Source organism: Ctenocephalides felis, unplaced genomic scaffold, assembly GCF_003426905.1.
Source record: "Ctenocephalides felis isolate EL2017-DRISC unplaced genomic scaffold, ASM342690v1 CF-g0.4_SCAFFOLD_01886, whole genome shotgun sequence".
NCBI lineage: Eukaryota > Metazoa > Arthropoda > Insecta > Siphonaptera > Pulicidae > Ctenocephalides > Ctenocephalides felis.
The window spans coordinates 18,511,677-18,524,866 of NW_020538040.1; the positions used below are offsets into that span (position 1 = coordinate 18,511,677).

Here is a 13,190-nt window from a genome sequence, read left to right on the forward strand (position 1 = left end):
AGAATGCATTTTTATGTTTATGGTATTTCAACAAACAACTTGAAAATGACACAAACTTATTTTTATTTTTCACAAAAGAACTTAAAATATTATTGTGTTGTTGCACTCCGATTTTCAAAGTTTGTATTCCCATTTGTATTTTTTTTTTGTTAAATTATTTTTACTCAAATACCTATAAAATCTATGGAAATCATTAGAATATTTCTTATGATAATTTTCTCTACAACAATTGCATAGGTTGCAAATATTTTATAAAGAGTAGTATTACATACTCACATATTGTATTGCATACACGATATGTGAGTATGTGCTTCCGTGCTCTTGTGATTCGGTACTGCGGTGTAGGAGGCAATGGAACATCTCTCACACTTAAATTTCTCAGAAATCGGGTTAGAGACTTCACCTAAACTTACTAAAATGTCTTTGAGCTCTACACCCTAATATTATTACTTTAGTTGATGTAGACTTTGTACAAGAAAAAATTGTTTTAATATATATTTTTCTCTTATTTTTTAGATGATCAGCGCATCAAGACCTTCTTACGCGGTTGCAAATTCAGTTTGGAGAAAGTTAAGAGGAAACTGGACATGTACTACACCATGAGAAATGCCGTACCAGAATTCTTTGCTGATCGTGACGTCAACAGACCAGAACTTAAAGAAGTTATGGATGTTGTGTGAGTCTCAATTATTAATATTAACATTGGATCAATTTACCGATTAATTCAATTGCAAAAACTTAGAAGGCTTTATTTCCCGTTTTCTGAACCTTGATACATAAAAAGTGCAAATTGATAAAATGCATATGATTAATTCCAATAAATCTCAGACGTTGGTTTCAAGGACGGATGATGTCTTTTTGCATGCGTCATTATTGCAATAAATTTCACGTGGAGATGAATTCATGTAAATAAATTATATTGGAAATGAGAAAAAATTTTAATCATACAGAGTTTAGAAAAAAATATGTCTCATAAATATTGAAGATGGCTGAAATAATATGCACATTATTTCAGAAAAATCTGTTTAACGTTATTTGACCTGTTTTTGGACCTATTCGATATATATTTTTTTAAAACTTTATTCTCATTAATTAATCACTTTTTATGAGCATTTATTATCTCATATTGCTTGACCATCAACCCTACCACCTCACAAGGTATCATGAGACTTGTCAACCTGAGATTAGATTTTCTGACCATGATTGATCTGATGATTAGTCTGACCATTGATTGAATCATGATTGGTCTGACCATGATTGATTAGATTTTTTTGGAACTTCTTGAGAATGTTGCTTAACATATATTTCAAAATAAATCCTTTTTCTTTTCTAGTAACATGCCACCACTGCCAGGACTGACCCCAGCTGGAAGAAGAGTAGTAATGATGAGAGGTTTGGACAAAGACATCATGACCCCAAGCGTATCCGCTGCCATGAAGTTGGCTTTGATGATTGGAGATATCAGACTTAAAGAGGAACAGACTGGTGTAGCTGGTGATGTCTACGTTTTAGACGCCAGCGTAGCCACACCTGGACACTTTGCCAAATTCACACCTGGATTAGTCAAGAAGTTTCTGGTTTGCGTACAGGTAAATTGGATAGAAGATTTTGTAATTTGCTTTATTTGCGTTGAAGTTATTAATTTATTTTATATGTGTTTTAGGAAGCCTATCCAGTAAAACTGAAGGAAGTCCATGTCATCAACACATCTCCATTGGTTGATACCATTGTCAATTTCGTTAAACCCTTCCTCAAGGAAAAAATTCGTCAACGTATTCACTTCCATGGCAATGGAGAAGAAGGTCTTCAAAGTTTGTACAAATTCATTCCACAAGAAATGCTGCCAGAAGAATATGGCGGTAAAGCTGGATCTTTGAAGGATATCCATGGTAATTTTATAATTATACTTTATATTTCTTAATAATAGGCAGGCGTATAGTAATGATCAATAGGTATGATCTTGTCCAACTTCTTATGAAGTTTAAATTGAATTATTTAGAAAATTATATCATACAACAAATTTGCCCAAGACAATATAGCTAGGACTGGGCGAATGTTTTGTACTATAGGTTCAGGGATTTTGCTTTTAAGTATCTGCAGTTGCAATAAAGTGATAGGCAGTAGTGCAAAAATGAATAAACAATATTTTTATCATTTTATTAGAATCTTGGCGCCAAAAGATGAACGAGTACGGACCATGGTTCAAGGAGCAGGAAGCCTCCAAAGCCAATGAGGCTTTGAGACCAGGAGCACCAAAGACTGCTGATGATCTCTTCGGCGTCGAGGGCAGCTTCAGAAAGCTGGTCATCGATTAAAAAATTTAAAACGTTTTTAATAATAAAAAGCGATACTTTTCGTTCATCGTTTCGTTTTTCGATTAGTGATAGATCTGATGGATTAATAAAAGTATCAAAAATACCATGAATTCAATCAATTCTCATTAAAATAACAAATTTCATAATATAAAAATAAATATAGGTTTTGGAGTTTTTCATCATATTGTTGCATATTTATTTCATCGTCGAAAATCTATCGATCTGTTGCTAATACGTAGTTCTTATAAATATTATTCTTACAAACACACATCCTTTAGTTTAAAGCTAAAAGGCTGTGATAAACAAAAATAACTGTGCATTTTAGTAAAAGGATAAAACAAATTTGACTAATATTTTGAGAAATGCATTTATAAATATTAATATTTTTACATATTTTTAGAATAAATCATCGAGAAATTGCTCTTATAGCAAAGTTTTTACTTTTCAAAAAATGCACAGTTTGAACTGCTGTGACTTTAAAAAAAAAACAAAGAAATTAAACGTAAACTTACCTCACTTTTTAGTTTTTATTTTCTTAGTAGCTGACATACGAAAAGATTTATTGATTTACCTGATTTATCGATAAAATATTATTCAAAGAGAAAAACAACATAAAAAAGCAATGAAACCATGACAGATACGTTAAAAGAATATTCGGCTTTATTTTTTTTGTTAAATTTTTGCTTTATTTTAATTTTTATTTTAGCTGTTATCAAAACTTTGTATGCACTTGGAAACGTATAGTTTTTGGACAAAATGTTTTGTTTTATATGCACTGGTATGTTATAATGTTTTTATAATAAAATATACAAAAAAATACTATTTTTTTTACATTTTTTTCCAGAGTTTAGCAAAAAATATATAACAAATTGGTGGTGCATGGCATCGCAGCTTAAAGCAAATTGCTGGAACTTTCCCTACCGTTATTTAGCTTTGTTTTTGAAATTTTTGAGTTTTTTCAAAGCGAACTGGCTGCGTAGCTGTTTTAGAGACGTTTCGTTTTTTTGGAACTACCTTTCTAAAAATTTAGTAAATTTTTCAGTCCGTAAATACAAGTAAAATGCTTTTTAAATTTCAATTCGGGCGCTCCGTTCTCTCAAAAACTAAGCTATTTTTTGCACTTTTTGCCCTGTATCTTCTAAACGGTTGGAACTGCCTCAACCAAAAACTAGCTCGTCTTCCCATCAATAGGCATCGAATGTTTTTTGAATCATTGAAATCGGTTAAATCGTGTTCCCAAAATTGTCGATGAAAATTTGTATCCGCACATACATACATATATACTACACACACATATTTGTAAAGTATGCCAAAATAATCAAAAAGCTTTGAAACGCAAAGATATACAAAAAATTTAATTTTCGATTACTATAACTTATCCTACGGGAAGTTAATAATAATATTAATAAATAAATAAGCATATTTGTGTTGTTCATATAATATTTATATTTATTTATGGACCCGAGATACATAAGAAGTTACACATGATATGAGAATTTTTATTTATATTTTTATTGACAACATTCAGATTTTATGACAATGAGTTAAAGTTGAAAAATTGTATCGAGTATTACAAAAAATGAAAGATATTAGATTATGCGTTATTATTTAAATACACGTGTTGTAGATTTTGTTTATTTTAAAATGTTTTAGAAATTTTAATTGTTTCATTCCTCTAGGTCTATCCAAAAATACATAAATCCAAAATTAATATTAAGCACCACAAATATAAGTTCGTTTTAAAGAAGATAACGTTAAATATTAATATTAGAAGTCGTTAAATATTCTTGGAAATCGTTTTCGTAAAACAATATGGTAAAAAATAATTAAAATTTGTTTATATATATACATATATCTATTTATTTATTTATTTATTTATTGTAATACTCCATACAATCGTGCCAGCATGTTATTAAATTCAAAAGCAGTATTTTTTTCAAATTTGTTATCAACATTTAATATTTTAATAGTATTCCAAAATTTTGCTTAATATATTGTATTCAATATTTTAATAGTATTCATATTATAACAACAATTGAAACAGTTTATCTCTGAAATACATTACACCAGCAGTGTTTTGTTAAAAGTTAATTAATAACAATAAATTTTAAAATTATTTTGGTGAAATTTTAATTTTTAACCAAGTACCCCAATTACGATTTGAAAAAGTAGAATTAGATTTTTTTCATTTTTTTTAAATTGCATGTTCTTTGCTTAATTGTTACATAATAAGTAAAATTTTAAATTATACATATTTTCATATAAAGTACACATCTATATAGTAATTAGATCTATAATTATAAAATTTACTCAATTAAATAATTATGTAAATGGTGCATATTACCAAGATATAATAGGTTTAAATTGTGCTAGAGATTGTCGGAATTATACTAATTGAAAAGTCGATTACTTTTTATTTTTATCCAGGATTAAAAGTAAAGTTTTTCCATAGAATATTCGAGAAAATTTTGCCTCAGATTACCCTTACAAAAGACATTTGTTAAACATGTATCGTTTCTTCCCTAATTTATATATTAATAGATCGATTTATAATCATTAATAAATGCAATATTGGATCGAGAACTAACAGTTATAGAATTTTTACTAAGTTTCTGTTAGTATTTTATAATGTATATTTCTTATAAATTCAAACTGATAGTATCCATTATTTAATAAAAGTTGAAAAAGTGACTAATTTGCATTGTGTGTGGCATATTCGTCAGGTGCAAAATAAATTTAGTAAAATTTCAACAACCTGTTTATATATCAAATTTATTTTTAATATAATTTCTAATCATCTATATTACAGGAGATTATCCATAAATTATGTATTAATTACCATGATAATCCTGATCACTTACAATTGATGTAATTTATGACTAACCCCTTCATATAGTAAACATTAAATAACACATATGAATAAAATTTTATGTCTGGTTAGTGCATCTGATATGATAATTTAGGCTATTTTCCTATACTTTATTATATTTAAAAGCTTGATATTTTTGTAATTAATAATTATTCCAAATTTATACAATATAAAACTTTATAATATTTTTTCTACTTTCAGTCAGCCATGCTGTTAGGCCTGCATGTCCACAGTATGAAACAATTTCGAAGAAATTTATTTGATGATGGTACTGATCTAATATTTGTACCCGAATTCTATAAAGTCTGAATTTAAAAAAAAAAATCCGAATAAACCAAAAGAAAAGTAACGGAGGAAAAATGCTGCTACATGAAAGTACGAGTTCTGGAACTTCTGGAATCGTCATTTTGAGGTTGTATATGTATTTAAGGTGATCTTGTAAAACATTTTAATGCATGTATAATGCTTATAGGTTCCAAAACATTGGTCGTTCGATTCCTTTTCTGATCAAGGATGAAATCGGAAACCAAAGTGCAGCAACTGAGGAGAAATGCTGCTACATGAAAGTACGAGTTCTGGAACATCATCATCATCTTGAGGTTGTATATGTATTTAAGGAGATTTTATGAAATATTTTAATACATTTATAAACATTGGTCTTTCAATTCCTTTTCAAAGAATCGAATCGTATTCCAAGGATGGTGAAATTGACAGTGTACTATTTAATTGGATTATAGGGGATACATTACTAATATCAGGTGAGTGCCTTTGATATAAGTCAGTAGATATTGATGCCAAAATGCGGAGTAACTTTTAATTCATTGGTTCAATATACCCACTCATCTACAATAGGATTCCTGTAGTACAAGGTCTGAGTAAAGAAGTCATTAAGAATCTTACTGCCCTCTGAAGAGGTAAAGGAACTTCACAGGGCATCATAGTCTGTGTTGTGCCATGGAAGAAAAATACGATTCTACCAAAGGTCAGATTATTCATGATTATAAGCTTATTTCTTCTACTTCCTAATGAAGAAGTACCCAGAAAATACCGTGCAATTTGAGCGGCGGTAGCAATCTGAAATCCACAAGCGTGCCTTCAGCGCTGTGACATCCATGTGGAATTTATGTGCGATGGAAGAAAAATACGATTTGGTTCAGATTATTCATTGCTATAAGCCTTTCCCTTCTACTTCTTAATTTACCTCCAGTAAATACCGTGTGATTTGAGCGTCATTAACAATCTGAAATCCACAAGAGTGCCTTCAGCGCTGTGACATCCATATGGAATCTATGTGGATTTCAGATTGCCGCTCTGTAACTTGTCTTGTAGGGCTAGTTACCTAGTTAGTTATATTTACGTAATTGTCTACAGTAAATTACAGTCATGCACACCTGTAAATATAATCAGTATAACTGAATAAGTTATTGGTAATCTTCGTTTGATTCGTATGCTATTAAGGTAATTAAATGTGGTTCTGGTCTGTGATCATCAAGTCACTTTAGAAATGATTCTTATCGCATTAAAACTGGTACCGAGATGTGATATTTTAAATGAAACTAGAATTTTTTAGAAGAACGTTTCTGTCGTTGTTTTATTAACTCACTTTTTTATATTGAATTGAAATCCATCCTCAACATCTCAACTCTTCTTACCTTCCAAAAAATGTCAATGTATTACATTTCCATATAGCAGCATAGTTTTGCATGTAATTATTCCAGATATGTAAATTTACAGCATTTTTTGCATACTTTTACTTGATAAATTAAAAACTAAATAAAATCTTAGTATTATTAGTTTTGAGTCGTGTAACTCAATGGCTTGTTGCCAAATATCAACAGATGTACCGAAGTAAAATAAACAAAGCAATAAAACCGTTATTAATAATATTCATTACGATTCGGATGTTATTCATGTAGTGGCTATGGTCGTGGCTGGCAGAGGTGAATTTTGCTCACTGTACATTTCTTCGTCAAATTCTTCATCTTCTTGAGATTCACTCATTTCAGGCTCACCCAGGGCATTCACAAATTCTAGAAAAAATAGTTATTGATGCATTTTATTTAGAAAGTTATAAAGGATACATCATTTCTTGTAAAGTGCTGAATTTTTCATATAATAATTTTATTCTTACCATAGAAATCTATTCGCCCATCACCATCGACATCGACCTCTTTGATCATATCTTCGACTGAAAAAAATAATTAAAATAAGCTGGTAGTTTATTAATATATGATCGTGGATAGTTTCTGAATATTTTAGCTATTATAATCAATATCTATAAATATTATAATGTTCTTACTTTCGTCTTCCCTCAAGTCTTCACCTAGACATTGCAAAACTGCTCTTAGATCCGAAGCTGTTATGTAACCACGATTATGTTTATCAAATACTCTAAAAAAGAACATTTCACTGTTAAAATCTAATATTTGCTACAATTTTCAATTTTTACTAACTTTTGCTTTATTTTGTAGGTAAATTACTAAGAAGTTAATATTTACCTGAAGGCATCTCGTAACTCTTTTTCTTCCTCGTCCTTGTTGAAGCCAGGAGAGTTTGCAGCCATATTAGATAGAATTTCGACGAATTCTTCAAAACTAACACTTCCATCTCCTGAAGAAAAAAATAAAGATTTTTGTGCAAACTTACCCATTACTCAAGACAATTAATACAGGTGAGTAAACTTATAAGTTGACATCTACATTAGATTTAAAAAATATTTCTTATAGGTGTTTTACCATCAATGTCAACTTCTGATAGCATTTCTTCCAGTTCTTCCATTCTTGCAAACTGGCCTAACCTTCTCATTACACTGCCCAGTTCTTCTTTGGTTATGCAACCATCACCATCCTTGTCGAAGAGGCGGAAGGCTTCTCGGAATTCTGGGAAATAATTTATCATACTACAAAATTTGGATATAAGGACCAAGATACTGGCCATACTGGAGTTGTATTAACAAGAGAAGTGGCAGAAAGGTCATATATTCTTATCATTATTTGTTTCAACGAATTAAATCAAAACTACATTTAAAAGTGGAAAAGTTTCTCAAGAGGCAAACATCGGTTAACCATTCTCCTATGCGTGGTGACTATATTGGGTATATATTTAAGCCATTGTTGGAGCAATGCCCCTGGAAAATCTATTTTCACTTGATCATATTTGAGATCTATGGAATCAAGTGAAAATTTGGTACACTGTTTGATACCGATTTGGACAAGGTTGATGATCAAATCCAGAAAGGTCAGATAATTCAACTTTGCTGAACGTTAGAACTAATTTGTTTTTAAACTGTTGTTATTATTTCCAAGATCAATTTTGTAATCGAAGTCGTTTTAAGTAACTTTATCAGAGAATTTCATTTTAGAAAAATTTTCCCAAAAAATCAGATTTGCTTATTCTTATTTTCTAGACGTTTTAAGTGATTATGAATTACAGTACATCTCTAGAACACAAGGTAGATAAAAATTTGTTAAACAAAATTATTTTTTTAAATAATACAATTAGAGATAATATAAGTAGGTTTGAAAGACATCTATTGGAAATCGTATTGATTAGTGAAAGTAAGAACTTCATTTTTTCAAGCTTGTAGTCAAAGTAAGAACAGTCGTAAATCTATAAATTAATTTTTTTTAAAACCAATATTGTGATATAAACGTTTTCGTATGTTACAAATGCCATTAATGGATCACTTTAAAATCAAAATTCACGTGTAATATAATTATTTAAGATTACGAACAATTTGACTTTCATTAAGACTTTAATTACTACTATTGATTACGGCTTGCTTATGAGTAAATAAATAACTTTTTATAATACAAACAAATTACATTCAAATTTTTGAATCTAACATATAAATGTTGGTAGTATTGAATATTATTTTTAATGGTTGATAGTTGGTAATACCGATTTGTCGCGCGCTTTTTCCTGTCAAAAAGAAGCCATTAATTTTATCGCGCCATTTAGGTTAGTTTGTGTTGTGATCGTGCAGTGATAAAGTTAAAGTGTGAAAATAATAAAATAGTGTGTTGGTAATTTATATTCAAGACAATATAAAATTTGTTATGAATTTTAATTATTTTTGACAATTTAATAATGTGGTGATACTTTTAATACCTACTTTTGTGAGTAGTGTAGTGCGCATAATTCGTCAATTAATAAAAGTGGATTTGTTAGTGTTATTGCAATTTTTCTATGTCTAAATTTTTATCTGTATTTGAAATAAAATAAAATCTTTAGAGAGTTTGATAGTAAATTGTGAAAAGGTTGTGACAGTGATCAAAAATTACGTTGCTGTAATAATTCAAGAGCAAAAGATGCAAAGGGCATTGCTGGACGAATGATTAAGGTAAGCACTATTTTTAAGAAATAATTTTGTAGGGTAAATGGGGCGCGTTGGTATATGAGACACGCTACTACAATGCAAATATTTTTGATTCTGTGATTCGCTTCTATAATGTTCATATATAGTTTATAGATTTATGAGCGTCCATCATTAACTCTAGAACGGTATTGTGCTTAACCAGTTATTTTTATCCGTCTTTTGTTTTTGTATACATTGTAATATCATCAAAGGTTATTTCAGAATATATAAAACTCTGGTTTAGTAATAAATAATCTTTTTATTTTTTCAAAATTTCTATAACAAAAGTACCATCACCATTCATTCTTATCTGCATGTACTCCTCGGAGGTGTGCAGATACCGTTCTATTGTTAAACAGTTGTCGTCGCCCAAATTTGTACCGCGTTACAGAAACAAACAATGATCGAATTTGTGTGGTCAAACGTGAAAAAAAAACATGGCAAATTTATTTATTTATTTAATTATTTATTTATTTTTTGGTAAGCCTCAATCGTGAGTAAAATGGACCTGAATCAGAGGTCCCAGGTTCCATCCCGCTACGTGGAGCCTGATGTCAAGCAGTAGTGACATCGGTTTTAACTTGAAAAAAATATATAGATAGCAATATGTTTCCAAGTGAAAATACCTCTTATTCGGCATTGCTGCATCAATAAAGTATTTTCATTATTACAGAAATTGTAATAATAAAATTTATCAAACCAAGATGAGACAACTGTTTGGATTGCCATCTGTAAAACCGACTTACAAAGTATAAGTCAAATTAGCCCGCATATAGGACTCTAAGTTTTGAGTGCTGATGCTCAAAATCAATTAAAAAAATCTTGGTATATTATATGTAAAAGTTTGGTTTTTGGCAGTTTTTCTAATCATTTGATACTCCTTTCCATTTGCCTTACGTGAAGCACTATTTTACGGGGAACTGTGTTATAGTGTAACAGAAGACTTCAATTAACATTTTTTTTACAAAATAGTACAATATCGTAAAAATAAGACAAAATATTAATAAATAATTAACAGGACTGTTCCTCTGGAAGAGATAAATTTCTAAACGTTTCTTATAAACAGATCTTTATTCGAAATTATATAGGAGATTAAATTTTGTTTAACAATTGCTCATATTATTATTTATTATTATACTATTTTGATACTATAATATTGTGCCGACCAATCTGACTAAAGTACAATTTAAATTAAGAAGTCGTGTGATAGATGAGTTATGTTTATATGATTATAAGTAAACAGTATTATTTTAACTTTCTGAAGGAGAAGTTCTTTTGGCGAAAAAATCCAAATTTGCTAATTTTATGTTTTCTCAACGTTCCAAGTCATTCTGAATTGAATGAGACCCAATTTGAAAAAAAAGTATGTCGTTTTTAAAAAACGCCGTCATTTTGTCAACTTTTGATTATTTTCTTTATTGTAGTTCATTTCACAGACAATATTATCTAGTTTAACGAGATTTTTTTTTTTAAATTTCATCCACGTAGAAGGCCGGAATCACTGCAGCAGTGAAGGGCCTTTTTTTTGTCGCGCCATTGGAGATCGACGATAACTTAAAAAATATTCAATGTTTTTCTTCAAAAATTTTACTATGTTTTCTTAAAACATGTATAAATATATTTCTAAAATTTTGAAATGATTTATAAGGTAGTATTTTTAATATAAATTCCCAAAAATCACCTATTTTTAGGCGGTTACACTAGTTGTGCTCCTTAAAATATTCGTTTGCGCTCTTTGTATTACTTTTATATTTAAATTGCTTACGCACAAGCTGCCCTAATTATTAATACAAATTAATATGAAATCTGATTTCTGGCATAAGCAATATTTCCTATCTGATCTGATGATGAATAAATGCAATTTTATCTAAACCTATTCATTACAAATCTCTCGCTTACCTCTCATTTGACTTTTGGAAATGTGTCGTTTTCCGTCCTCGTCGATTCCCGTGATTTTCTTATTTTCCCGGCCTGCCGTATTGTTTTGCTTTCGATCGGCCGTTTGCCCTGAATCCGCTTCCGACGAAACATGATCCAGTTCAAGCCCAGGATCCGCTCCGGATGTCTGCTCATTTCCTGGTGCGTCCTCCGACGTCGATCGCGTCTTTAATCAAAATTAGAATAATATAGTTTGAAATAGATAAGATAAAGATAGATTAATATGGGAATTGGGTTATAGTAAGGTGACCATATTTTATTTTAAGTCAAAGCTGGGACGAAAATTTATTGGAATTTGATTTTTTTTAAAGTCAGAATTGTAGACTTTTAGCAAGAATTTTATTATCAGATTATATGTAATACTTTATCTGTATAATATTAATCTTATATTTTTCTATCTATATGTTCTTTTTGCTTTTGAGCCTTATAGAAACTTCTATTCATTCTTTGAAAAAATAGCACTTCTTTGTTTGTTAATTTACTTAATAATTTTCAAAAAACCGAAACAATCCGGGACAAAAGATTGAAGCTGGGTACGATATAGACAGTCGTCATAACAGCTAAACTATACTGATTTTGAGATAGGGTCCAAAAAAAGAAAGATGAAGTACGTTTGTTCGAACAAGTTTCCATTATTGCTTTCAGTCAGCGCCCTACATTAACATGATCTGTAGACCGAGTTGTTTGTAAAGAGCCAAAAGTAAGATTTTTTGTTCGATTTTTTTTTAATATTTTTTTTTTATTCATTTATTATTATACAGCAATCAGAACAGTAATTACATTCTATGAGCTGCTTTGCTTATGTATATAAACTAAATAAGAATAAATAAAGATAATAACATAAAAATAGTAACTAATAATAATAATAATATATAATAATAGTAAATAATAAAATATTATAATAATACTACAAAAAAAATTAAATTAACTTACATATTTTGATAATTTACTATAAAAAAATATAGAAATTGTTTCATTAAACAGCTTGCTAGATTAGGGTATTAATTTTTTTTTTAATAATGACTGTTACTTCTATACATATAGATCACGGTTATTATTTTGCTGTAAGTTGAACATCAGTACTTAATTACCAGAAATTAATTTAAATGTATTTCTTGTTTTTTCGGGTGAACATTAAACGAATAAATGAAAATCTAACTTAACTAAGATAAAATACAAAAGTGAAAGGGAAAGGAAAATTCAATACAAGAAAAGAAAATAAAACACAAAGATTTCTTGGCAACTTTGTTTAAAAATTATGTTTTGTTATATATTGTTATATTTTATTCTTAAGCTTTCTTGAAATGCTTATGTTGTGTTGTGTTATTGTTATTAACGACAATAAAAGTCGTTATAAACCATTTTGCTATTGTTTTTTAATACATGTTTATGCCTTATGTCGGCAACACCTTCCACAAAGTCAATTTTTTTCATTTATATTTGTATTTTTACTTTATTTTATAATTTTTCTTTAGTTTCTTAATTTTTATTACTTATTATGTATATTTTTTACTGTGATTGTTTTTTTTATTACCTAAGCAAGCAGTTTTTGTATTCTAAGACTTTATAAGTCTTGATTGACAAAATAATAAATAAAGGTAAAAAAAAAGTTTATGCCTGTCACAAATGTTCTGGGAATGTGGACGGTGACACTCGCCCTTTTATAGTATTATTTGAATTAAGGACTAATCTATCGTGTTTAATGAATGTA

General features: G+C 29.2%; 2 protein-coding genes across 4 annotated transcripts in view; one reads left to right on the forward strand and one right to left on the reverse strand.

Annotated features, from left to right (window-relative positions):
- LOC113377089 (alpha-tocopherol transfer protein-like) overlaps positions 1-2,393 on the forward strand; it is a 29,707-nt gene extending 27,314 nt beyond the window's left edge. For 2 of the 3 annotated variants that reach the window (XM_026617282.1, XM_026617284.1), the window contains exons 3-6: positions 517-676; positions 1,334-1,589; positions 1,664-1,889; positions 2,164-2,315. In XM_026617282.1, coding sequence (XP_026473067.1) covers positions 517-676; positions 1,334-1,589; positions 1,664-1,889; positions 2,164-2,315 — 794 coding nt within the window. Of the gene's footprint in view, positions 1-516; positions 677-1,333; positions 1,590-1,663; positions 1,890-2,163 lie in introns of all 3 variants that reach the window. The other variant, XM_026617283.1, reaches the window with a different exon arrangement.
- Positions 2,394-7,022: 4,629 nt separating this feature from the next.
- On the reverse strand, positions 7,023-11,585 carry LOC113374705 (neo-calmodulin-like; the record flags this gene model as incomplete). The annotated part of the gene is made up of 6 exons (XM_026614679.1): positions 7,023-7,214; positions 7,316-7,372; positions 7,484-7,575; positions 7,683-7,794; positions 7,920-8,063; positions 11,441-11,585. Coding segments are annotated over 6 exons (672 nt in total), but the record flags the coding sequence as incomplete, so codon positions are not given.
- Between the last annotated feature and the right edge of the window lie 1,605 nt (positions 11,586-13,190).